The sequence below is a fragment of the Pyrus communis genome, chromosome 10 (assembly GCF_041283825.1).
Source record: "Pyrus communis isolate YQ-2024b chromosome 10, ASM4128382v1, whole genome shotgun sequence".
NCBI lineage: Eukaryota > Viridiplantae > Streptophyta > Magnoliopsida > Rosales > Rosaceae > Pyrus > Pyrus communis.
The window spans coordinates 16,936,729-16,964,625 of record NC_142574.1 but is presented as its reverse complement, the minus strand read 5'-3'; the positions used below and the strand labels follow the sequence as shown (position 1 = coordinate 16,964,625).

Genomic DNA, 27,897 nt, shown 5'->3' with positions numbered 1-27,897 from the left:
AGGTGCAGAAAAGAGAAGATAGGGAAGGGGACGGGTGGGTTTTTTTTGTTTTTTTCTTGTTTTTGTATTTTTTGAATTCTTTAATATCGAAGTAGGCCTATATTGACACGTGGCGTCCTAGTTATTGTCCATGTGGACGCCATGCCATCAGTTAGCAGAAGTTCTAACGGAAAACTTAAGGATGTATGAAACTGTTCCAAAATTAAGAATTGAGGTATGACTTTACGATTAAAAAAATTTTCATGTACCAAATGTTGAAAACCATGAAACTTCATAGCAGTAAATTGAGATTAACCCAAAAATTTAACAACATGAAACTTAAACAATATTTTTAAAAACATTTAACAATATGAAAATTATTGACAATCCATAACATAAAATTATTGAGGTAATTTAATTTAAGTAACCATAGTAATTCGATTAAAATAATAAATTATGTTTGGTCCTCGGTTAGAGATGGTTTTTTGTGACATGGCTATGTTTGGCTTGATCCTCGGTTGGAGACGGTAAGAAATATGATCCCGCACTATTTATTAAAATATTAATTTTTTGAAGGGCTAAAGGGTTAAAACGAGTCATCTGACCTACCTTCGATTGGAGATAGTTTAAGATAGTAAAGCGAGGTTATCCAAAAAAAAAAAAAAAAAAATTGAGGTCGCGTGCATTGACGTTCTATCAACCGCGTGAACGCTCGTATCCTGGCAACCCTTTCTGGTCACCATAAAACCTAACCACCACTGGTGGCGAGGCTTTCTCTCGCTCACTGACTCACTACCTCACTCGCACCAAACAAGCAAAACACCCATTTACCCAAAAAAAAAACAAAAAAAAAAAAACAAGCAAAACAACCTAAGCTCGGAAGCACCCAACTCACTGAGTCAGCTTCCATGGCGGTGGCCTCCACATCTCTCGCCTCCCAACTCTCCAGCCCTAAATCGCTCTCCTCTTACTCCGGCCTCCGTCCGTCGTGCTGCAAGCTCGAATTCTCTCACTCTCTCTCCGCCACCCAATCCCTCTTCCAGCACCTTCACTCCCACCTCCGCCTCTCCTCCTCCTCTCGCAAGGCCTCCAGAGGCGTCGTCGCCATGGCCGGCACCGGAAAGGTATATAATTGATTTCATTATCCGAGTTTCCTTGTGTTTTGTTTGGTTTCCGAGAAAATGTGGAATTGAAAGGAAGGATCTTCGATCTTAATCGATAGAAGTTTCTTATTTTTTGCTGATTTTTTGTAGAAATGTTGTACATTTTAGTCCTTATTCTAAGAATACAGCTGTCCTTAACTATAAATATCTGGAATTTTCACAGGATGTACTCATAATTTATTCATATTTGTGGATTCTGAAATGCTATAGATTATCGTTTTTGGATTGTTTTCTAAATGTTTGTATCTTTGATTTTCCTTGCAGTTTTTTGTTGGTGGAAACTGGAAGTGTGTAAGTACTCCTGTTCCTGCATTTTCTATTTGCTTTGCATTACCTTTGTTTTTGTTCTGTGCATGATTCCTCGATAGCATCTGTGAAAAGCTACCATCTGTCAATCGATAATGCTGCCCCAGTATTTTAAGTTTAGTTGTTAATTTCAATGATCCATAACTAACTAGTTTTGTAAAATTTGTTTAATCTATTTTCTTAGCCTCTTTTGTTGGATGTTGAAGATTGCATGGGAATTCAAATTTCAAACCCTTTTAGTATGGTTCAGTTCGTCTTTTGACATTTTCATCTTTTTTGCTGTTTCATTTTAGAATGGCACAAAAGACTCCATAAGAAAGCTAGTCGCTGACTTGAACAGCGCAAAATTGGAAGTGGATGTTGGTGAGATAATGTTCTGTTTGATCTTCCTTACATACATATTTCAGTTTGCAGTAGATTTAAAATATTGCTTTACTCCTGTCGCTACATATACATGATGAATGACCAAAGTCCGGGTGGGAAGATAACTCTGCATGAATGGAAGTGAAAAGTAAGTTACTTTAGAAGATAAGGCAGCGATAGATTTGTAGCTTAGGTACTTGGAACTATATATAGCGAGCAAAAAGGTGTTGTTCATAGATGTAGGGTGGCAATTCCAACATGTTACCTTGCATGTAAAAGTCAGTTTGTACCAATCTCATTTCAGATTATAAGTTTGTAATGTTTGTAACTTTTAGTTTTCTTATAATATGTACAGATGTTGTTGTAGCACCACCATTTCTTTACTTAGATCAGGTGAAGAGCTCGTTAACAGATCGTATTGAATTATCTGGTCAAAATTCTTGGGTTGGAAAGGGTGGGGCTTTCACGGGAGAAATCAGGTTAGTTTCTGTTCCTTGTTAAATTCCGTAGTAGTTTGTTCTTCACATATACATATAAGTTCATTTGCAATTGGAAATTAATATTTGGTTGTGTGATTGGGGACCATTCTCATTATGACATTTTAAACTTGGTGGGTAGTGGTTTCATCGTTTCTGTTTCATTTCCGCCCCCTTCCGAAGCTCTTCTACTATTATGTCGGGAAGACTGTTTCTCGATAGAATGCAATTAAACATTATACCAGTCCTGTTTGAATTTGGATTCAATAAAAAAAAGTTATCAAGTCCTTGTACTTTAAGGGAAGTCAGTGGTCCTTTCAAGATTGTGACTTAAACATCCAAGTCTTCTAGCAGTAGTATATATAAGTTCTGAGTTCTCTTATGAATGCATTTGCACACTTTTGTCCATGCTTTCACTTTAATGAATTTACATAATTACTATAAGTACCCTTTTCGGTTTTGCAGTGTGGAACAACTGAAGGATATTGGAGCCACATGGGTTATTCTTGGGCACTCAGAACGGAGACATGTGATTGGTGAAGACGATCAGGTGAATGCTTGCCCAAACCTATTGTTTAAACTTTTATGGAGGTGTCCTGGATAAAAAAAATTAATGAACTTTCTGATCTACTGTAAGTACTCAAAATGTTACTGAAGTTTTTTAACTACAGTTTATAGGAAAGAAAGCTGCCTATGCCTTGAGTGAGGGCCTTGGAGTAATTGCTTGCATCGGTGAGAAGCTAGAAGAAAGGGAAGCGGGTAAAACTTTTGATGTCTGCTTTCAGCAACTGAAGGCTTTTGCTGGTAACTTCACTCTTCTTTTTAATGATTCTGCAGTCAAGATGAATAGCTTATCCTTTGTATAACACTAATATGTCTGCTGTGCACAGACGCAGTACCGAGCTGGGATAAAATAGTTGTTGCTTATGAGCCTGTATGGGCCATTGGGACTGGTAAGGTGGCCAGTCCAGAACAAGCTCAGGAAGTACATGTAGCTGTTCGTGATTGGCTGAAACAGAACGTGTCAGCAGAAGTTGCATCTAAAACAAGAATTATTTATGGAGGTAACTATTTTCCTGCAACTTTCTGATTGATTGTCCGTTTATTAAAAATGTTACCTCTGCAGATTTCCGAATGTAGTTCAAGAGGGGCCAGTTTATGTAAATATGTGTCTATAGACTCTCAATATTTGTGGTCCTTGGCTTGGCTATAAGGGCACCATCTATGGATTTAACTGTAAGATGTAAGAAATTTAGGAAACATTCGAACGGGTCCTTGTGGTAAATATCAAAACATGTGGACATAATAATTCTGCTCGACAGTCAGCTGGTTGGGATATTCTAGTCTTGGCTCTGAATGAATATCTCAGTGTTGGTAGTAAATTAAACTAAATCTGGATATGATAACAGGGTCTGTAAATGGAGGCAATTCTGCTGAGCTCGCGAAGAAGGAAGATATTGATGGTTTTCTTGTTGGCGGTGCATCCTTAAAGGTATACTACCGCAATTATTTGCCTTGATATTTCGAACATAAAACCATTAAAGCATTAGGTTGTTTAGCACCATTTCTGTTTGTTTTCCATTGTAGTTGGTACTAACAAGTTGAGTTTTCTTCATCTAGGGTCCTGAATTCGCTACTATCGTCAACTCTGTGACAGCCAAGAAAGTTGCTGCTTGATTATGGTGGTTCCAAGATCAAATAAAGGGCCAATGCCTTGAGATTGAAGCATGTTGTAACAAATGTATGAGCTAGTTTATCATAAGGAAGTTTCATTTTTCTTTTTCTCATTTTTTTCGGGTCGTTTTGGAAGTTTTTCCCCCTTTATAAAGATGGAAAAATATCTTCTATCCATTTTCCATGGGCCACTTATTTCTGGTGGACATTAGAGAGCAAATACTAGTCATTTTATTTTCTGAGGCATGAACGTTTTGAACAAAATGGTCCTCTCGTAATTAAATCCACATTTTGGGGTCCTCTCTTTCCTGCCCTAATCTCAATTCTCATCTCACGTAGGTAATATGGTGAATGAATATTGTAAAACAAATAATTTCTTCGACAAATTTCAAGCTAAAAAATGATTGATATTTTGTGGACGTAGGGTCTGGTAATGAAAAATAGATATTTGTGTTATAAATGAAGACTAGATTGGTGAACATCGTAAGGCGACGCGAGTCGCACTGAAAATTATGCGGTGATGTGGGACACCAAAAATTTCTCAACTAATGACATCTACAAACATAAGCTTAGTTAAGTTGACTAAAGCAGCGTGATTTTACACCTAAGTTCGATCCTCCACAATGATAAAATATCGTCCTGTCGTTTGTCAAACAAAACAGAGGACGTCTAAACCAATTAGGTATCAAATCTATCACATGATTAGTGACAATTACTTGAACGGATTCATCCTTGATTAAGAAACCAATTTGGAATCAAATCATCTAGAGAGAGCATTTGTTCAAAGTAAAAGTTTGTCAGAAACAAAGCATACACTCAAAGCATATATGCCAAAGCCACAACATAGTGTATAACTCAAGCTAAACAACCCACACTCCCCCATTTACTTCGTATATATACACGAACCCTAGCGTGCAAGGGCACCTGAGAGGACAAATATGGAGTGGTTCTACCCTAAGAGGAGGGGCCCACAGTGGAAGCAAGGTTGGACCGGCCAAACCCTAACCTCAATCTCTGCACCTCCCCCACATTTGCTCACCATCTTTGCCATTGTCATTGCTTTGTTATGGCTCTCTCAGTACACTGACTACAAGTCCCAAATGCAACACACAGCCATCAACTTCCAGATCTTCCTAATATCGTTGCCTATTTTTTTGGTATTTTTGGTAGCTTCGTATTCTTCGATTTCTTCTAGCGGATGGTTCAACTTTGGGGTCCGGCGTCGGGAGCACGAGTCGGTTCACCGAGTTGGCGGCAGCGGTTGCGGCGGTTCAAACTCGCCGTGGGGTGTTGCTGTCTTGTTGGTGTTGCTTCTGGTGTTGGTATCTTACCAATCGTCGTTTCATTCCAAGTGGTTTGGTGGGAGGTCGGATTGATTATATCGTTTGTTAACTTAAGATGTAATGGGTTGGAATTGGATAAACAAATGCCCGTGCATTTTAGCTTTTACCATCCGTCTTGGGTGTGAAGCATCATTCTTTTTTCTTTTATGTTTTTTTCCTTTTAACATAAATGCACAACAGTATGGCAAAAGTATCAATAATTGTGTCTCATGCGATTCTGGTGTAAACGCAAGCGCACAAGATAGTCGTAGTATAGTGTTTTGCAACTTCAAGTATCATTTTAATGAAGATTCTAATTCAATCTCCAATTGATAAATTAAACCAGATCTAATTATTTAAAAACACAAAATTTCAAAAATATAAAACGCAAAAAATAAACTATTTTCGATCTTTAACAATTCAATTCAAGTTGTGAAGAGTTTGTCGAGATGGTTTTATAAGCAAATTTAAAAAACAAAAAAACAAATAAGCAAAAATAGAGAAGAAAAAGAAGAAAACGTTAGGTTATAAGGCAAGGAATGAAAGTCTAGGAATTCACAATCAACCACAAACAATCTAGTTTAGGTTTCAATGCTTTCAACGGAATATTAAATCTCTTAAATGACAATTTTCTGTATCTAAATCCGATTAATGCTCTATAGGCCATAGTTATCATTAACTATATAATTCTCTTTGGTTAGGGCAAATGTCATATATTCGAACATGCAATCTGTCCAGTTAGGGCATAAATTTAACATGTAGAACTCATTACGTACAAGAGAATGAGAAAATCATGCAAATCATAAATCTTGTTATAGCATCTATGTGATTCACAAACCCTATTCACAAGAATCTAATCAAATCATACTACAGTTACGCCTCAAATTCATCTTCAAATTACTATATGCAAAACCCTAACGTGACCAGTCAGAGAACTTAAACATAAAGCATTCAATTCTTATAATGAATAAGAATTCATCCAATAAAAACTAAATATCCATCAAATAGTCATTGAAAACCGTAAGTAATCATGCTTGGGCATCATCCTAGCCCTAGAAAAGAATTTAGTTACTCGTAAGAATTTGGCAGCCGATTCTTTCGAATTCGGTATTCGGGCTTGGGCTTTTGGTTCGATCCCTGAACTGAAATCAGCCCTAATCACATTCCTAAAGTAACACTATTTACAACAAATATAATAAGTTTTTTCATATTTTCATTTTGTTGAATATTTTAGAGGTTAATTAAAGGGAGTTTTAACGAAAAGCTCACGGTACTGTTCACTTTAACGAAAAATCACATTTTTACACTAAAAGGTCAAACCTGGTACTATTCACTTTACCCTTTATTTTGTCCTTATCATTAAAACTCAAAGTTTTCAAGTTATTTTCATTAGTTTTCCTTAAATTATTTGCTCCCTCCCCACCGGGGAACTTCGAATCCTAGTTCCAACCTTACACTCAGCTTTTTGAGGCCCAATGTCTCTTACTTGGCTTTGCCCAATATTATATATAGTTGGTTTTTTTCTTTCAGCATTATCTTGCCTTTCATGGCTTGAATCTTGCTAATTTGTCGCTTTCTCTCACATTAAGCGTATTTCATTTTCAGTTTTACTTATGTTGGTTGGGTCCTAGCCCACACATTTCTTTTCAATAATGGTAGTTCTGTTTCAATTATAAAGTGATTAAAGTCATTTTTTCTACTGAAAATATAACTTTAGCCCATAAAACTTAATTTTCTCCACATAAGACCCGACATAAGTTTTTTACTCGAATAAAACTCATTTACTAGATTCCACATCAGCAAATTCATTAATTATGTTTGACTTAACACATTTAAAATTTTCTGAATGCCTAAAATACTCCTATTTGAATATTTGATGTACACAATTAATGCCATGCAAATTATAAGGGAGAATTAATAATTTTACTAAAAAAACATTTGTTATAAATTCATTGCCTAATATATAATAACAATATAACATGTCTAATATATTGACATGCTTAATTAAGTCACTAAAGTTATATTTTACATATTAATGTAGGTAAATTATTTCACACATATATATATATATAAATAAATAAAAAGACTAATATATGTAAAATTTCATACAAAATAATTTACCTAAAAAAATGTTATTTGATTCAAATAGTGCACCTACTATTAAAATTTTAAAACGTTAGATTGCGCAAAATAATTTACCCTATCTATGCAAAATACATGAAAAATAATTTACCTACATAATAAACAAACTCCAACATATACAAAATAATTTATCTACATAATAACGCAATATTATTTTATTTAATAATAATTTACCTACAAAATACTGTTAATTGCTGATCATAAATTTACAAATAGGTAACTAATTACATATAATAATTTTTTAACATATATGTTAGTACTGCACATATATATATATATTTGAACGTATAGTAGTACTATATACATATAGGTTAATTATATGTATATTGAATTTTAGTAGTATGATATACTTTTGAATGTATTTATGTGTGTGTGTGTGTGTATTTATATAGTTAGGGGTAATAGGATGTGCAATAATTAATTGTTCATTATAATTAAGGTAAGTAATAATATTTATTGATTTGATTTGAATATTGTGGCACAAGTTATAAATGTTTTGTAATAATAGGTTAATTACTTTTCTATTTGGCAGTCTTTTTCAAATTTGGATTTTATTTTGATGTTTAGAATTAGTTGGGTTTTTATCTAGGAAATAAGAGTTGCAAAGGACTATATCGTAGACATGTAAATTTCGTTGCATGCAAATGATGCATCACAAAGCTCCACGTTGCATATGACTCATCACAAATGGATAAGTCATCAATCTTATGTGGCACAAATCAATCAAAGGAAGCTCAAAACTTCCCCAAAATTCGGCCAAAAGGAAGAAATCTCCTTAAAATTGGCAAGGGGCCCAAATTGCTCCCAAAACCGAAATGAAAGCTAAAGTATCTTTACAAAACAAGCAAGAATTGAAGATTGCTCGCAAATAGGCAAGAAAGCCCTATAAATTTTGGCCAAGTAAGGGAAAGTAGCTGAAATTAAGACACAAAACATGCCTAAATTCTCCCATGGACAAATTAAGATACAAATCAAAGCCAAATCCATCCAAAGGAAAGCTTTGAGAAATCTATAAATACAAGGTCCTCAGACAAACATAAAGGTCGACAATTTCTACATTGAAGGGCCGAAATTCTCACAAAAGGAGAACCTCTGCCAAATCTTTGAAGACTAATACGCTGCCAAAGCTCTCTTCAAAGAATGTACAACCAAAACCGAAGCTTTCTTTCGACCAAAGTCGAAGCATTCCCTTGAAGAATCAACAAGAACTTCTGCTGATTCCTTCAAGACTTTGTTGCAATATTAAAACTTGCAACGACTTTCGATTCAAGATCAAGTCGCCAAAACCCTTGAATCAACAAAATCCCACATCAACATCAGCTTAGCCGCAGGTCATACACAAACCTAGAGGTGAAGACTATCCACGCATTGTTTCAAGCTCAAAACTTGAAGCAATCGTTTGTCCGAGATCAAGTCATCGCGACCCTTGGATCAACAACCTACGCATTTACATCAAATTTGAAGATTGAATCAGAGGAAAATTGTAAATAGAGATTGTAACCCTACAAATTCATCAATACAAATCTACTTTGTACACGTGTTCTCGTTTCATTCATTAAAGAATTTTCGTGTTTACAATGTCTAAAGAACTTTTTTTCTATTTACATTTTAGGCAAGTATAACACACAAAAAATCCAAAGTCCTCATTCCCAGAGGCACAAAATGAACCTAACCCATCTAACATCCCATTTAGTGCTCAATGGTTTGGTTAAGAAGTCAAGATCACCACAAATCTATAAATTCTTACACAAAAACTGTCTGTCGAGCCTTCAACAATAACACGCATATTTTCACATTTTCTCTCAAGCCTCTCTTTGGCCATAAAACCAAAAGAAACACTTGGAGCAAATCACATGATCTATCTGGTTTTTTTATACCAACAGTTGCTCTGAGCAACTTGCTCACCAAATGAGTTTCACTAGTTTTAATTATTCACTAGCCGCTGTTTTTTTTTTTTTTTTTGAGTTCAAAGTACGATATTCATTTATAAAGGAATTTGAAATTTGTACAGTACATGGAGGATATGGTGTAAAAAAATGGGCCTCGATAAAAACTTTTCCAGGAATTTCAACCCGGTCAAAGGGAAAAGAGTGTCCCGCACCTTAGTTACAAAGATAAACTATTCTCCATAAGAGATCTATAATAATATCAGGGGTTCTTCAAACCACACTCTTCGTTGCTCACTTGAAAGTCCCAAGCATGCTAATCGATGAGCCACTTTATTGCCTCTCTTTTGGTATGGAGAACTCTTGTTTGGGGGATTGAACGGAGAAAATACCTTGTGTCATTAATTATATGCCCCATTGAGGATGTATCACTAGTCTCTTGTTACATGCTTAACTGGCCTTGGCAAGATTATAAAAGACGCTAGATGCTAGTCGGGCGGTGGGCTGGGGCCTAGCACCTTGGCGGCTAGTAAATCCATTATATTTCGTGTAAATAAGTGTTTGTTTATACTTAAAATATATATAATCTCATCATAAACTACAAAATAGAATGACATAAATATTATGAAGTATTGGAACATAATGAAAACATAGGGAACAAGCATATAATGTATGCTCATTTAAGTATTCAACAAGTCTCTTACAATTTATTGAAGAAAAAAAAATGTAAAATGAAAGTTATCTATTTTCTATCTAAGTGAGTCGCAACCTAGGTGGGTGCCTAGGCCGGTCTGGGCGGGCTGGGGGTGCTTAGGTGGTCTAAGTGGGCACCTCAGCAGGTCTAGACGCCCTTTCTTAATTTTCAAACGCCTAGGCATTAATCGGGGTGGTGGCCAGCCGCCTAACGCTTAGGCGGTGCTAGGAGGGGATTTTTAGAACAGTGGTCCTTGGTATGCTAAATTAACGTTTTATGGGTTTTTTTTACAAAAATGAATAAAAGAAAAAAGAAACTTAATTTTTTTTTATTGAAAATTTATTCAAAGTTAAATTAGAAGTCAACCATAAACCACCCACTAATGTGGAGGTTTTTTTGGTTATTTTTTTTCTAAATTTTTAAATTTTAAATTCATTCAAAATTAAAATGTGTTAAATTACTTTAACTCCTTTTAATTTTAATTGTAATTTTTGAAATTCTAAAGGGGCAATTTATGATATTTTGAGTGCTTCACCATTTTGGATGCTCACTTTATCCATACACATATAGATGAACATTGGAATCCAAAAAAATTATACTCAAGATTGGTTCTACTTTATATATATTTTAGTGAGTAACCTAAGTATTACCCATAAAATATGAATAATACTGTGGTACTTACTAATAAGTACTACTTTCTGATGTAACCCAATAAAAAAATATCAAGTATTTTTTTATTTTTAAAACCAAGGAAAAGTTAATAATATGCCCATTATTGTATAAAACAATAAAAGATCTGTTAAAATATTATTTGACAAAATCATAAGGTAACTATTTATTAGTGGGTACTCGAGTATTACCTATAAAATACACGACTCATTTCGTGGTATATCTCCTTGGTTGCCGTTGTGGCAAGTGTAGGATGACTATTAAAACAAAGGAAGATAATCCACATAGGAATTTTCAGTTTTTTCCATTTTATGCTTCAATTTGTATTTTTTTTTAAATGATAGATTTTGTTAAAATATATGTTAGATTAGCAATTGTTGGAGTTCAAACCCACGCCATTATATATGCAAAGATTCAACACCTTTTCACCACTGTGATCAAGGGCCACTTGCTCTAAGCTTCAAATTTCCATTTGCAGCAAAAAAAACTAAACCATCTGGGTATTAAGGAAACAAATTCCATAAATTAGAATCCTACGCAGTAGTTAAAAACAAAAAACAAATGACTGAAGTAAAGATTAGAAGATTAGAAAGACAATTAAAAATCCGGATAAAAGTTATTCTCCATTTGGGGAAATTTCTCCCTTGTGAATAATGTAAATTTACCGTACAAATTTCATAATCGGAATCATTCAATATCTTAACCTTCATTTGAGGATTATCCCTACAAAAAAATCATTTGAATCACATATCATTTAGTCATTCAAATGTATAAGACTAATTGATAATGTAGGTAGTAAGTAACATATTTATGATGAAACCCTACAAAACCCTCGGAGGGGAGGATTGGGAGATTGGGGAAAATGGAAATTTTGTAGCTGAGCAATTAATCCCAATAGTTGGGTAGTTTCAGTAAATAAAAATGATTGTGCCCCTCAGATATGCTCTCAAACCCTGTCTTATTAATCTTCCATATGATAGTTTCCTCCAATATTTCATCATTTGCTCATCAGATTGAAAGTTCCATAATATTAGAGTTGGAGATAACATAATCTATTTGTTCTTTTAAAAGAGAGAATAAATCACTTAGGGATGTTTAATTAAGTTTGATTGAATAACCATGCAAATGATCTGAAAGTCGGGTTTTGATATGTCATACTGTAATTGTGCTGTAGCATAAGTGTTGAACATGGACTGCGGCCATGGTGCCTTGCAACCATAGTCTAAACATCTTGGGGAATAGTTGGTCTATTCGAATTACTGCGTTTCTTATAACATATGTAGTTGAATAAATTATTCTAAGAAGAATCATTTTAGTCGTATGAGTGATCTTGAATTGAAGATTAAAAAATTGAATGGTTTCCATCGTTAAATTTATACGGTCATGATACGTTATTAGCAAACAAGAGAATATGTGCATCATGTGGAATGCAAGTATAATGATGACCAGGGACAAAACCCTAGAAAACCCTCGGAGGGAGGATTGGGAGATTGGGAAAACAAGGATTGGGAGATTGGGGAAAACAAACAGATGAAATTTTGGTAACCAAGAAGAAGGTATGTAGCTTAGCAATTAATCCCAATAGTTGGGTAGTTTCAGTAAATAAATAAATGGTTGTGCCCCCTCCCAAACCCTCCCTCCCTTGTCTTCCATATAATAGTTTCCTCGGATATTTTATCATTTGCTCATCACATTGAAAGTTCAATAATATTAGAGTTTGAGACAACGTCATAATCTATTTGTTCTTTTAAAAGAGGGAATAAATCACTTGAGATGGTTAATTGAGTTTGATTGAATAACCATAGAAAGAAGAAAACTGAGATATTTGAATTCTAAAATCATGCAAATGATGAAAGTCGGGTTTTGATATGTCATACTATAATTGTGCTCTAGCGTAAGTGTTGAACATGGACTGCGGCCATGACACCTTGCAACTATAGCATAAGTTTCGAATTACTGCAATTCTTATAACATCTATAGTTGAATAAATTATAAACAACTTTATGTTTATTTGAAGAGTTTTTTTTTATCAAACATCGAAGGTATGTATTTTAACAGACATCACACGTAAAATGGTCAGATATGTTACGAAGGTACCCTAAACCCTAATATTCACATGCAAATGAAATACTAACTTTTCACTCAGGCATTCCCTCAAGGTGAAGTCTTGCAATAAACTCATGATTCTAATGGTTGTTTTGGTTATTAACATAAAAGATTCTTAAGATCCTAATCTCTCTAGATCTTTCTATATTACAATATATAAGAAAAAATTAATAAATAAGAGGCCAAATTTCATGGATCATTGATACAAAAAAGTAGCTAGTAATTATAATTACAAGGGTTTAACTCACACTGGAAAAATCTATCTCATGGTGGAAAAATATATTTACACTGATATTAAATGCAACTAATTCTAAAAGTTGTGGGGTTTTATCAAAAGATCTTGATGGAATTAGCAGTAGAACCACTCAATATAAGTTCTATCCAATTTGTTCAGGTTTCAAGGTGGGACTTTAACATTCTTCAACATACCACATACCACAGATATACCCAATCTCTATATACTTTGTTTTACCATATATATGCCACAAGTTAACATGAAAACTCAGGCTTTCCCATGATCAATTCTTGAGTAGGTAACAGCAACACATGCATCAACAAAATCCTCATCTATAAAATCAGTAGAGAAGATTTGCAACCTATCTGCAATACCTCTAGAGAAGCACTCCGTTATAAACAACCGCGCAAACTCGTGAATCCGCCTGGTCACAGGCCTAACACATACCACAAGGTTATCAGCCTGAGGTGTCACTGTGTTCTCCACCCTGTAAAAAAATTTCCTTGATGAAATTGGAGGTTGTTCACTCAAACACTTCAAATTGTTCTCGAATTTTGTTGATGGCAAATCCGTATCAATCCAATCATCCCTCAAGTACATAGAATTCCACAGAGGCCCCCCTGCCTTAGGGGGAGGTGAATTCCTTGGCTTCCACACGCATATTATTCGCTTCGGTAACAACTCTAAAATAGTCTTGTTGAACACATTGTCGTTCTGGTTGATGAGAACCTCCCCGAGCTGATCCACCAAATACTTATCGAAATCAGGAGGGTCTTGGTGCCCATATTCTGTCCTGATTTCAAGAAGTATGATCTCAGACTCTGTTTCTGACAGAAATTTTTTAATGTCCTTTATCACGACTTCAATGTGGTATGTGACGAGAATTCCATGGCACACATGGCAATCTTTCTGAACCCGAATGTCAAGGACTCTAGTGCCTGTGACAAGCTGTTTGTATATAGACATTGTTTGGCATTGTCCAAAAGGCCTAGTGATACATGGAATTCCAATCTTGTTGGTTGCAGAATCGTGAGTTCCTGGCCATACAATTTTGTTTACGTGAACTTTTTCTGGGTTGATCCCCGCTATCCAATTTTTCCTGTCTGGAGGCCTGTAGGCACATGCTGGGAAGGTCTCACCAACGCTTTGGTGGAGATCATGTAGCACTTTCCGCTCCGTTGAGATTGCCTTCCGGCGTTCAAGCTGTTTAGGGAAGCAGGAACCCATTGTTAATAAGAATTAAAGAAGAAGAAGAAGAAGAGTTAGGTTTATCTCTTCCTCTTCTTCTTGTTCTGAGGATGAAAATGGATTAAGCTGAGCAGAGAAATATTATGATTATGGGATATAAAAGGAAGCATTGTAACGTTTAGAGAGAATAGATTTTTTTTTAGGGTGAGAGTATATAAATTTATTGATTTGTTGTAAAAAATGATTATGTTTCTGTTCTGCAGAAATCTTGTTATATGTTTTTATCTTCAAATGTGTTGTTTTTTTTTATTGGTCTTGGTAGTCTTCCATTTGATTGAGTTATTGGTGGAGAGTTATAATCGATGCTTCTCTTGTGTTGACCCACTTGTATTCGTTTGTGTATTTTTTTATTTGATTGGTCCACTTGTTCGGCTCTCCACAGTTATATGAGTTGGTTTTTCGTCTAATTTCCTTAATATTTCCAAAGTTAGAGCGCAAACTTATGTACTGATGCCCTTAATTACCGCATCATTCCTGCAACACCTCTTACAAGAGTACGATACCTTATTGTATCTGGTCTCATTCAATGTCTTGCGATCTCTAATGTATGAGTTAATCTAATCAGACATCTTTAACGAATATTTGCTCACATTATTAAAAAGAAATTTGCGTAGGAATGTCCTCACCTCTCACAAATACATCATTGTATTTGGTGTCATCCAATTCCATGCGATCCCCACACAGTAAAAGAGCTCTCCTAAGAAGATAGTGATGACGAATATCTTCTTCCATTGTTATGACTAATGGTTTATCCATGACATCCATTGTTCCATTTGGACGGCTTCAACCATGACAAAGTTGACATAGTGTTTGCCTGCTCATTTCATACGGAAATCCACCATTTGTTCATTGCTTTCCTTTTTCTCGAAAAGTAAAAATAAAATATTTTCATAACGATATAATACATTCATATTTCGTAACAAAGTCACGCTAATAACATAAGATAGCCACAATTTAATATTCAATTCATTACAAATACAACCAAGTAGAGATTTGAATTTTTTGATTGGGTCTTGGTGAGTTATTTGGTATTCTTGCCACATGGGATTTCAAATTTTTTTTTTTTTTTGTGGTTTATGTGTGGTTCTCTAATGTGTTTTTATTTTTTATTTCAAAAAAAAAAGAGTTAAGGATACGATCAAACGTTTACCGGTGAGTTTTCTATTTTTCTGATTGTGTGTGATTTAATTTAGGAGAAATTAGGTTCTCATCCCTCCTTTTGTTACTCCATTGATTAGAACATTATTCCTTTTCAATTTTTTATCAAGGTCCTTGGGTATTAATAACATCATTAATTATTTCAATAATAAAATATTTTTTATTTTAAAATATATTCCTTTAGTGTTAAAAATGTTAGAATTAGTATATTTATATTTATGGCTAAATTATTTATCATATATTTTTATTTTTAGTTTGTACCCATTTTTAATTTGCAATTTTTTTTTTAATTTGTACCAATTTTCTTTTCCGTTTTAATTTGTACCCATATTTTTTAAAGTTTTATTTGTATTTGTGCCCATGTGTTTACCGTCACGTGATATTGTATAATTAATCAATGATAGAAAAATTACATATGGTATATTGATGTTTTATGGCTAAACTTTGCATCATATATTTATATTTTTAGTTTGTACCCACTTTTAATTTGCAACCTTTTTTTTTTTAATTTGTAGTATTTTCTTTTTAGTTTTAATTTGTACCCATGTATTAATTTCTTTTTACGCCCATATTTTTTAAAATTTCATTTGTACTCATAACTTTTTATTTTTTATTTGTACCCTAATTTATTTATAATGTACCCATTCTTATTTATTAATGTATCACTTTGTTATATGTGAAATGTACCAATTTTTTTTGTGAAATGTTCAATCAAAATGTTTGAATTTTTTTATTGTAGTCGTTTCTGATAGTATTATAATGAGGGATTTTAAATTTATAGGATTATAAATCTCATAAAATATCAAACAATTAATGTCAAAACTAAAAAAACTATAAATATTAATAGTAAAATAATGAGGCGTATAAAATCAAGGGACTTTGATCAAACTTTGAATACCATTAAGGTTTTAGTCAAAGAGTGTTAAGGACTAAGGACTGCATCTAAAGTATCCCTTTAATTTTTTTAAGCTTTGGGTGTACTTTTCCGATCTGCTTTGATTTTTAGTTGCAGCAAAAGTCGTTGCTCGAATTTCCAGTTTTTCTCTGCGTCTTTGCAAGCTCTTTATCATCAAGTATATAATTTTTTTTCTTTTTCCTGAATCTTTTGTTGGATGGAATATTTTTTTTTTTCTTTTTCGGAGGGACTATGTTTTGTTTGCATATGAATATATGTATATAAAATAATAATAATTTAATAGTTTTCGGCATCGAATTTTGATTTGTTTGTTTGCAGAGGAAGGAGAATGTGACCCGATTAGCTCCAAAGCTTGCAGTAAAGTTTTATATTTGTTCAGGGTTATGAGAATTCTTACAAAAAGAAAACAACTCAGATTATAATTTTCCGTTTAAAACTGTTTTCAAAGCAACTGATGGTAAGGCAAACAAAATATTAAAAAATGTGAGTTAAACCCGGCATCACCTGCTCTACTTTTATGACAATTCTTACAAAAAAAAAAAATATTAAAAAAATGTGATAAAGCAACTGATGGTAAGGCCATCTCCAACCGAGAGCTGGACAGATGGCTCGTTTTAACCCTCTGGTTCTTCAAGATATTAATATTTTAATGAACAGTACATGACGATATTTGCCTCCGTCTCCAACTTAGGGCCAAAGGGCCATAGGTCTCATTTTAGCCCTGTCATAAAAAACTGTCTCCAACCGAGGGCCAAAGGATCATAGGGGCAAACATAATTTATTATTTAAATTTAAAAACTACAACAACTTAAATTCAAATCCAACAACTAAAATTTAAAAACTACCAAAAAACCAAAAAAATTAGAACTTAAAATTAATGAATGATTTAGGTATTTATAAGAAAAAAAATTTTAAAAAAAATTGGTCCAAAAAACCAAAAAAATTAAAATTAAAAAGAATTAAATACAACGGCTAGCTGAACTAGCCATTGTATTCAATTTTTTTTTTTTTTTTTAGCAATCCTATCGGTTATAATCGACAGAAAAAATCTATTTTTTTGGCCAGCCTTAGGTTGGTTGGCTGGCTGCATGCAGCCAGTCCTCCAGCCCTCTAACCCTCTCCGATTTCGTGGGGCCCTCTTAGATTCCACAGCCCTCTAGCTTAGCCCTCGGTTGGAGACGGTTTTCGGATTATTTTCGACCCTCTGGACCCTTCGTTTGGAGATGGCCTAAGGCAAAAAAATCTGAAAAAAATGTGAGTTCAACCCGGTGTGGCACGAAAAGTCTTTCTTTTAGTCCAGAAAAAAGATAAAAGAATTGGTGGCAGGACAAAAAAATGGAGGCAAATTGTTTGCCCTTCTGTTTAGGTGCCCTTTATATTCCCTATTATTTGTACAATCACGGTTAAGCTACGTTAACATTTTATATTCTTATTGCTTTTTGTCTTATTTCTCTATAAAAAAATCAATATAAAATATTAACGTAGCTTAACCGGGATCTCATAAAATAAAAGAGAATGAGAAGAGCATCTAAACAGGAGGGCAAACAATCCGTCTCCCACAAAAAAATATGATAAAGCAACTTATGGCAGGAAAAATCGATGGCAAAACGAAAAAAAATATATTAAAAAATGTGATAAAGCAACTGATGGTAAGGCAAAAAAAATCTCGAAAAAATGTGAGTTAAACCCGGCGTGGCACGACATGTCCTTCGTAAGGCAAAAAAATAATATTAAAAAATATGAGTTAAACCCGGCGTGGCACGACAACTCTTTCTTTTAGTCCAGAAAAAGATAAAATAATAATAAAAAAAATTGGTGGCAGGACAAAAAAATATTAAAAAATGTGATAAAGCAACGTATGTTTGTAAGCCCTTCTCTTTTATTTCTCTTTGCTTTCCTGCTGTCTTATTTTCCTTTCTTTTTGCTTTCGGCTTCTGTTTTTTCTCCTCTTTTTCTTTCATTTTTAACTTCCTATTTTTTTTTTTTTCTGACGATCAATGCTGTTTTTTCTGCTGTGACTGCTTCAACCAAAAAACTTTTGTTCATGTGTTAAAGGATGTTGGCATATGTTATCCAAAACAAATAAGTATTGATTCACATTTTTTTTGTGTGTAAATAGTTGATCCTAACATGAATTCCTCATTCTTTTTGTGTATATAAACAGTGGACTCTTTAGGATCACTGTCAAAGGGGGAATACTAGTTAACCATTTTTGTATACTGATGATAAGGCATTTGATAATGTCTTTTCTGTAAATTATATAAATTTAGCCAGCTTTGTAAAAATATTTGTTCCATTTTCTGTTTAGTATTTATAACACTCTTTGCATATTTATATGTTAAAAATATAATTCATAGTCAAATTTTCGCTCTTGCAACATGGGGAAAAATTTACCAGTTATTTTCTAAGTCGATTACAGATGTGAAAGATGACCGATTTAAACAAACAGCTGAAAAGAAAAGGAAAAGACATTTGGAAACAGTAAATTCCCGGATTACGAGGCTCAATTCCCGGCCTTTTGGCTGGGTGGCTCCAACTTTCTAAATATAATTATGCTTATTTTTAACTAGGCCTTATGAACTCTAATTTAAAATCATTTTGTTTCGTGTACCTCAAAAGTCAATATTTTATCTTTTAAAATTTAAAATTTGTTCCATTTTAACCTATAGATTCTTACCTTTCCCTAAAACTTAAAGGTCGCATCTTGAAATATATGTGAGACCCTACACTTAGTAAAACTATGCTATATGTGCAATAAATTTGGTTATAAAATTTCATTATGTGTCAATATTCAATAATCAGATATGTAAAGTTTAAAAGAAATTTAAGAGATAAAAAATTGAAAAGAAATTGATTAGCTTGGTACATCCAAATCAAATCTACATAAGAAATTAACATATTTATGGCAAAATGGAGCAAATTTTGAATTTTATATTAACGACTTTCAAGTTTCAGAGGGCAAGGTAAGGTTAAAATTGAGTTCTAAAGGGCAAAGTGGACCCAATTATGAGTGTACTGGAGTAAAATGATGATTTTTAAATTATAGGAAACAAAGTAGAGATCAAAATCGAGTTTAAGTAAACGTGGCTAGAAGTAAACCACGTCATTATTTCATTAAACTTTCAAGGACAGGAAGATTTACTTATCTAATGCTTTTGATCAGACTCATTAATGTTTACCTACATCATGAAAAAAATAATCGACAAGTAAAAAAAATATTATAGTCGTACTTTGACTGTTGTAACAAGAAGTAACATCCTCATTTTTAATACGATTCATGAGCCATTCTGAACCAGTCTAACTAGTTGAACAAACTTTTTCATTAACAGCAAACTGATCAAGAAAATGAGTCATTTCATTGCACTCGCAAGGTTTGGACAACATTATAAATATTTGTAGAACTTAACAAACCTTTAATTTAATCACGAAAGTTTCACTCCAAAATAATTAACAACGCGATCAGAAAATTGCCGAATTCTTGATAACTCGTTTTCCTATGTGGGGTAATTTTTTGCATACTCAAATATGTTACCTACTTATATATTTCAATTTCAATTTATATGATCACTTACAAACTACAACCACCCTAGCTTCAGTACCAAGTTTGTCTATAATTTGTAACGATTAATTATTTCTTCCAAGAAATCAAATTCGGCTAATGAAATAATTAAACATCATATAGAATGATCCAAAAACCAAGATGATCATATAGTATATAAAAGGAATAATTAAAGGGAAACGTTTTATTGACAGGCTATTTGACAACATAGGATACTTATATTTTAAATCACTAATCATGTTCATTTTTTCTTGAACGTGTTATCTAAATTCATAATCAGGCAACATAAAATCTACTTCTCTTTCTTTTGTAAAGTGTGTATTGTGATTAATATGAAAGTCAAAAGCAGTATAGAAATTTGTTGTAGAAGATCTAGTTTCACTGTATACAACTCCAATATACAGATACAAAACGAAGAACTTAGAGCATAAGAAAACAGTACTATTACATACACATACTAAAAGAGCCAGCTATCACGAAAAATTGACTGGTAATTCAGCAAAACAAGTAAGAGCACAATGAAAGCAGCAACACCCCAAGGTGAGCTTCCTTCTGAAGGTATATGGTGAGTCCTCCGGCGTCGTTCCCACAGCGACATGGGGAAGAGCCAATCAGGATCCATATATGAGAGCCCCTTCACAATGAAGATGAGAACTACTGGTGTGAGCAAAAACACCCAATTGAATTGCAGTCCAACTTCTTCCACAGCTGACTCAATGGAGGAGTACCATGAGATGCCTAAAAAGATAGAGAGTACTGCTAGGATTAGTAGAACTGGGTAGGGCAGAGGACTTAGAGAAAACCCTTCTAAGAAGGAGCTGGTTGGGCTTCTTCCATAATAAGCCATGGGATTTAAAGACAAGGTTTTTTAGTTGTTGAAAGATAGGCACAAATTCAAAAGGTGGTCATGAATTGAAGTCTTTGTGGTTTTATAGACAAACTAGCCTTCATGCACACGCTCACGCGCATGCAGAAGACATTTTTTTTAATCACGGCATGTTACGCATGATTTACACATTTTAAATGTATTTATATGCGTAAATTAACAAAAAGAAACTCAAATATTAGAAGTTAAAGAATAATCTTAGATCATGCTAGAACAAACTCCTCATAAACCAATTAAAACAGCTGAATTCACATAATAAAATTTGTCTCCATAGAATTTACATTAAGAATAGAGAAAATTATATTTAATAAACAACTAATTGAATCACATTATTGCTAGCCCATTGTGAGGCTAATCCCACCCCCTCCCTGTGACAGCTCGTCCTGGACTTTTCATACCGTAGGGGTGAAATGACGATTTTTCCCCTAGCATGTTTGTTCCGTTGTGTGGTTGTTTTTGGGTCTTGTTTGGCTGGTTTTGGACCCCACACTCCCTCACCCATTTCCCAATCCCGTATCCCTGTCCCTTTCCCTCTCTCTCTCCCATTTCTATCCCCATATGTACGGACACACCCAAAAACCATTGAAACCTTCATAGATCGAGGAAACAAATTACATATTCGTGCTCGTGAGGTCCTTAGGAGTTCAACCATACCCATTTCAGGTAAGGATACCTTCGTTTTCACGTCGAACTCGGGATACCCCGATTTGGTCACTGTTCATGCACACGTTAATTCTTGTGTTTTTGGGAATTTCAAGCTTGTAGGAAGCTTGGTGAGGTCCTTAGGAGGCTCGGGGTGGTTCGTTTGAAGGTTTTGGACGTCGGGATCGTGAGTTACAAGCTTGGCCGGAGTTGGTGGTGTTTTCCCGGCGAGATTCTGTGGGTTTTAGTGCTTGAAAGTGGTATGGATTTGTTCCTCATGTTGTAAGCTTCATTTTGGTACCAATTTTGTGAAATTTGGTTGAAAAACGAAGAAGATACAAGGTTTTTAAATTTTCCTGGTTTTCCGGCGTCGGCAACGGCGTTAACGGCATCAGTTAGATTTAACAGAATATTCCTGACGGCGTTAACTGACGCTGTCAGTGTGCCAGGCATGTGCCTGCGCGTGGGCGGAACGTGTGGCCGTGCACCCCTGGTGTTAGTGCTTCCGCTCAGAGAGCTCATAACCTGCACCCCTGGTGTTAGTGCTCCCGCCCAGAGTTGGGCACAGTCCTTCACGTGATGTTCACCTCCCGCACCACACGCTCATCTTGGATCCAAGTTAGGTGTACAATCCTGTCGTACATACCACTTTAGGTGGTTCCGACTCGTAGGTGACCCGCGATTATTCGCCCAGCCTTCACGTGATCGTAGCACTCGAGCGTACTTATTATACACCCAGTCCTGTCATACAGACCACTTTAGGTGGCTCCGACTCATGTGCAGATATAGTTAGTGAGATGGAGATTTGAGCTCTAGATTCAGCCGTACAGGTCACGTTAGGTGACTCCGGCTGACAAATTACATGGCATTGATTTGACATTTCCTGAGCACTTGCATTCTATTTAGAGGCATTTGACATGGCATGTGACATCCCACATCGCCCAGGGGAGTGATCCTTAAATGTATATTCCCATCCCTACCTAGCATGAGGCCTTTTAGGAGCTCACTGGCTTCGGGTTCCGTAGGAACTCCGAAGTTAAGCGAGAAGGGAGCTAGAGCAATCCCATGATGGGTGACCCACTGGGAAGTTGCTCGTGAGTTCCCAAAAACAAAACCGTGAGGGAATGGTAAGCCAAAGCGGACAATATCGTGCTACGGTGGTGGAGCGGGCCCGGGAAGTGATCCGTCCCGGGCCGGGATGTGACATGGCATATCTCCTAGCATGATTTATATATATGTATATATTCTATTTTTCTGGGAAGTATACAGGTTTTACGGTGAGGGGTTAGAACTTTGTTTATGAAATGGTTTTTAAAAAGCTTTGTTTTTGCCCACTCACGTTTTCTGTTCTGTGCCCCTCTAGGTTCTAGTTGGCTAGCACTTTTGGTGGCTCCCCAGAGGATTTCCCCGGCATATCTGACAGATTATCACCAGTGTAGGACCACCTTTGGGTGTGTTTTTGTAGTGTTGTTTCTCCCGGACTGCATTAGGCCTTCGTGTTCTGAACTTTGTTTTCACACTTACGCTTGCACATGTATGTTTATACACTGTGTATAGCTGGTTTTTATTTATTCGTACACTGTGTATAGCTGGTTTTTATTTATTCGTACACTGTGTATAGCTGGTTTTTATTTATTCGTACTTTTATTATTATTTTATTAGCTTCCGCACTGTGCACATGAGTACGTCACTTCCACATGACGGCCAGCATGCCCTGATCTCGGTCGGGGTGTGTCACTCCCCCTTAGTGTAGATAATATCATTTGTTAAAAAAAAGAAAACAATCATTTGACAACTAATTTAATCACATTATTATCCGTGTGCGAAAGATCTTTTTTATAACCGGCATTACATGCCTCTTAAGATGTTTTGAACGTGTTTAAAAATAGAAAAAATAATATTTAATAAACAATTGGTTGAATCTTATTATTGCTAGCCCATTGTGAAGCTAAGCCCACCCCCTCCCCCTTAGTTTAAATAATATCGTTTGTTAAAAAAAGAAAAAAAATCATTTGACAACTAATTTTAATCACATTATTATCCACGTATGAATGACCTTTTTTATAACCGACATTACACGTTTCTTAAGATATTTTAAACGTGTTTAAAAATAGGGAAATTGAATCACATTATTACTAGCCTATTGTGAGGTACTAATTAAAAAAGTACTGTTAAAATGATGAAAATACCCCTGCCTTATTTGATGCATTATTTCGGGACGCCTTTGAAGTTTTTTGTCATGGGGGCATTTTTGTCTAAATATTTTTGTTGAAGTTTGTTGACACCAAAATTACTATTCACTTTTCCATTTGGCTTTATATATAGATAATGGGGGAGTGAATGTTTTGGTGGCGTATGAAGTCATTTCTCTTTATTTATAAATTATTAGCTCACACATATAGAAAAATAATCATTAAAAAGTAAAGGAAACTATTATTAGCATTTTAAAATTTTAACTCTTTCAATTTTTTTATAACGAGAAAAAAAATACTCTTATGAAAAGTGTACAATTAGATTTTTAGAGTGCGACTAACAATTCTCAAAGTACCGAAAGTTATGTATAAATTGTTTTTGTTTTGTTGTTGAATTTTTTTAATAATAAGAATTTGAATTTTTATTAAATTTTTATCTATTAATATGATTGGAGCACAAAAAAAATACATTTATTATGGATGGGTAAAGAATTTTGAATGGTAACATAAATAATAAATGTGCTATAACTTCTTATATGGTAAATTTTAAAAATAAAGAATGTGTCAACAATGTGATCAATCTAATATATTTGCGAAATTTTTACTTTGAGAATTGTTAGTCGCACTTTAAAAATCTAATTGCACACTCTTCATAAGATTTTTTTTTTCTAGTTATAAAAAAATTGAAACAGTTAAAATTTTAAAATGCTAATAATAGTTTCCTTTACTTTTTAATGACTATTTTTCTATATGTGTGGGCTAATAATTTATAAAGGGGTGTGTTATCCACACACCCATTTTTTACTTCTCACAAACCCCTTGTTAATTTTTGTCTGTTGATTTTCTTTAATTCATTCGATCCAACAGCCGAAAACCAAAAAAGTGTGAGAGAAGTAAAAAAGGGTATGTGGATATTACATCCCTTTATAAATTATTAGCTCACACGTATAGAGAAATAGTGACACACCCCGACCGAGATCCGGGCGTGCTGGCCGTCACGCGAAAGTGACGAAGCCACGTGCACAGTGCGGAAGCTAATAAAATCGTAATGCAAAAAGTACGAATAATTAAAAACTAGCATACATAAGGTGATAGAAATAAGTGCTAGCGTAAGTGAGACACAAGTTCAGAGCAATAAGCCTACAGCAGTCCAAAAGAAAATGATACGACAACAGTACACCCGAAGGTGACCCTACGCTGGTGATCGTCTGTCAGAAATGCCGAGAAAGCCCTCTGGGAAACCACCGAACCTGTTAGACAACTAGAACCTGGAGGGGCGCAAAACAAAAGCGTGAGTGGGCAAAAACAAAGTTTTTCGAAAACCATTTAATAAATACTTTCTAACCCCTCTCCGTAAAACCTGTATACTTCCCAGAAAATAACCATATGTACATGTATATAGATATACCAATTATGCTCAAGAATATGCCATGTCGGAACCTCATAATGAAATGCAAGTGCTCAGGTATAAATCATATCAATAACATATAATCTGGCAGCCGGAGTCACCTAACGTGACCTGTACGGCTGCATATAGAGCTCAAATCTCAATCTCAATACTAAACCTGCCCATGAGTCGGAACCACCTAAAGTGGTCTGTACGATAGGCATGAGTGTAATACATATAAACGCTTTAGTGCTACGATCACGTGAAGGCTGTGCGAATAATCGCAGGTCACCTACGAGTCGGAACCACCTAAAGTGGTCTGTACAACAGGACTGTGCACCTAACTTGGATCCAAGCTGAGCGTGTGGTGCGGGAGGTAAACATCACGTGAAGGACTGTGCCCTACTCTGGGCGGGAGCACTAACACCGGGGGTGCAGGTTATGAGCTCTCTACGCATCTCGAATCGCTACTGAATGTAAATATGAATAACACTTACCTAGCACTTACCTATGCGTCCACAGCACCCGATATGCATATGTGTGTGTATATATATATATATACACACACACAACTAATAATGCACGTAATGATGCATAAACAATGATAATATAGTGCATGGCATGAAACACATAACTCTTTCAATCAATTTCTGGGAAAATAAATGTATATAGGTATATACGGAAAACCAAAAGCCCACTCACTAGTATGTGGAAGGGTCGTAGCCCCCTGCCTCGAGTGACCACGCTCGTCCTCGGGATACGTATCACCTATATGCGAAACAACTACAAAAACGTTAATTTTAAAGCACATAACCAACCTTTCGTAATAATTTCTTATACAATGCTCAAATGGGGCAAATGAATATACCAACGTGCTCTACTCAACCTCAGGATCACACCCAAATTTTTAGAAAAATTTTCCACTGCCGCACTCGCCCCCACACGCCGGCCAAGGCACAGCCACGCGCAGGCACGTGCCTGGCACGCTGACGGCGTCAACTGACGCCGTAGGGAATATTCCGTCAGTTTTGACAGATTCCGTCAACGGCATCAGGAATATTCCGTCAGACTTGACGGAATATTCCGTCTCCTTCTCCGGCGAGCCTCCGGCGCCGTCGCCGGCGCCGGAAAATTGGAAAATTTTCAAACTTCGATATCTTCCTCGTTTTTCACCCAAATTTGACAAAATTGGTACCAAAATGAAGCTTAGAACTAGAGGAACACAATTATACTACTTTCAAGGGTTAAAAACCACGAAATCTCACCTGTCAAAACAACCCAACTCCGGCCAACTTCGAATCTATTGATCCCGACGTCCAAATCCTTCAAACGAACCACTCCGAGCCTCCTTGGGACCCCACCAAGCTTCCTACAAGCTTGAAATTTCCTAAAACGTGAGAAATCACGTGTGCATGAACAGTACCCAAAATCGGACGTTGTGGATTCGACGTGAAAACGATGATGTTCTTACCTGGAAATGGTATAGTTGCACTCCTGCAAGTCTCACGAGCTCGAAAATGTGCTTGGTTTGTTCGATCTGTGGAGGTTTAGTGTGCTTGTGTGTGTGTCCGTACGTTTTCAAAGGAAATGGGAGGAATGGGGCTCGGGACAATCACAGGGAAAGGGACAGAAGGGTATGGAGTGTGGGAGTGTGAGTGTGTGGTCCAAAACATGCCAACACCACACAAAAACAACCAATAAACGTAAAGAAAACGAACTAGGGGCAAAATTGTCTTTTCACACGTACGTTAAAATGTTTTTGGGACGGGCTGTCACAAATAGTCATTAAAAAGTAAAGGAAACTATTATTAGCATTTTAAAAATTTAACTGTTTCAATTTTTTTATAACTAGAAAAAAAATAATCTTATGAAGAGTGTACAATTAGATTTTTAGAGTGCGACTAACAATTCTCAAAGTAAAAATTTCGCAAATATATTAGACTGATCACATTGTTGACACATTCTTTATTTTTAAAATTTAACATATAAGAAGTTATAGCACATTTATTATTTATGTTGCCATTCGAAATTCTTTACCCATCCATAATAAATGTATTTTTTTTGTGCTCCAATCATATTAATAGATAAAAATTTAATAAAAATTCACATTCTTATTATTAAAAAAATTCAACAACAAAACAAAAACAATTTATACTTAACTTTCGGTACCTTATTTTATTTATAGGTGTGGAAGTATCGATACATAAGTTTTGGTACAAATGTATCACTACATAACTTTAGGTACCTTATTTTACTCATAGGTATAGAAGTATCAGTACGTAAATTTCGGTACAAATGTATCAGTACATAACTTTCAGTACGAATATATTGATATAAATGTGTCAGTACAAATGTATCGATACGTAACTATAGTATCTAAATATACATATGTACGTAATATGCATATACATAAATATAAAGAAATTTACGCACAATGAAAAATATATGATAATATATGATGAATAACATTTTTAATATGGGAATTAATGTATAACCTATATGTCACATCCTGGCCCGGGGCGGGATCACTTCCCGGGCCCGACTCCACTACCGTAGCACGATATTGTCCGCTTTGGGCTTACCATTCCCTCACGGGTTTGTTTTTGGGAACTCACAAGCAACTTCCCAGTGGGTCACCCATCATGGGATTGCTCTAGCCCCCTTCTCGCTTAACTTCGGAGTTCCTACGGAACCCGAAGCCAGTGAGCTCCCAAAAGGCTTCGTGCTAGGTAGGGATTGGAATATACATTTAAGGATCACTTCCCTGGGCGATGTGGGATGTCACAATCCACCCCCCTTAGGGGCCCGACGTCCTCGTCGGCACACACGTGGCCAGGGTTAGGCTCTGATACCAAATTGTCACATCCCGGCCCGGGCGGATCACTTCCTGGGCT

General features: G+C 35.3%; 4 protein-coding genes across 4 annotated transcripts; 2 read left to right on the top strand and 2 right to left on the bottom strand.

Moving 5' to 3' along the window:
- Nucleotides 1–753: 753 nt before the first annotated feature.
- LOC137727976 (triosephosphate isomerase, chloroplastic) lies at nt 754–4,284 on the top strand. The gene is made up of 9 exons (XM_068466840.2): nt 754–1,103; nt 1,407–1,433; nt 1,742–1,811; nt 2,167–2,290; nt 2,753–2,837; nt 2,959–3,091; nt 3,178–3,351; nt 3,697–3,779; nt 3,908–4,284. Exons 1-9 carry the CDS (start codon nt 888–890, stop codon nt 3,962–3,964), a joined length of 969 nt encoding a protein of 322 aa, XP_068322941.2. The 5' UTR covers nt 754–887; the 3' UTR covers nt 3,965–4,284.
- A 579-nt stretch (nt 4,285–4,863) lies between these two features.
- LOC137728236 (uncharacterized) lies at nt 4,864–5,514 on the top strand. Its single transcript, XM_068467084.2, has one exon. It carries the CDS (start codon nt 4,900–4,902, stop codon nt 5,335–5,337), a length of 438 nt encoding a protein of 145 aa, XP_068323185.2. The 5' UTR covers nt 4,864–4,899; the 3' UTR covers nt 5,338–5,514.
- A 7,433-nt stretch (nt 5,515–12,947) lies between these two features.
- LOC137727366 (uncharacterized) lies at nt 12,948–14,348 on the bottom strand. The gene has a single exon (XM_068466238.2). It carries the CDS (start codon nt 14,240–14,242, stop codon nt 13,283–13,285), a length of 960 nt encoding a protein of 319 aa, XP_068322339.1. The 5' UTR covers nt 14,243–14,348; the 3' UTR covers nt 12,948–13,282.
- A 5,881-nt stretch (nt 14,349–20,229) lies between these two features.
- LOC148693617 (uncharacterized) lies at nt 20,230–20,809 on the bottom strand. The gene has a single exon (XM_088678592.1). The coding sequence runs from the start codon at nt 20,741–20,743 to the stop codon at nt 20,354–20,356; it is 390 nt and encodes a 129-aa protein (XP_088534718.1). The 5' UTR covers nt 20,744–20,809; the 3' UTR covers nt 20,230–20,353.
- Between the last annotated feature and the right edge of the window lie 7,088 nt (nt 20,810–27,897).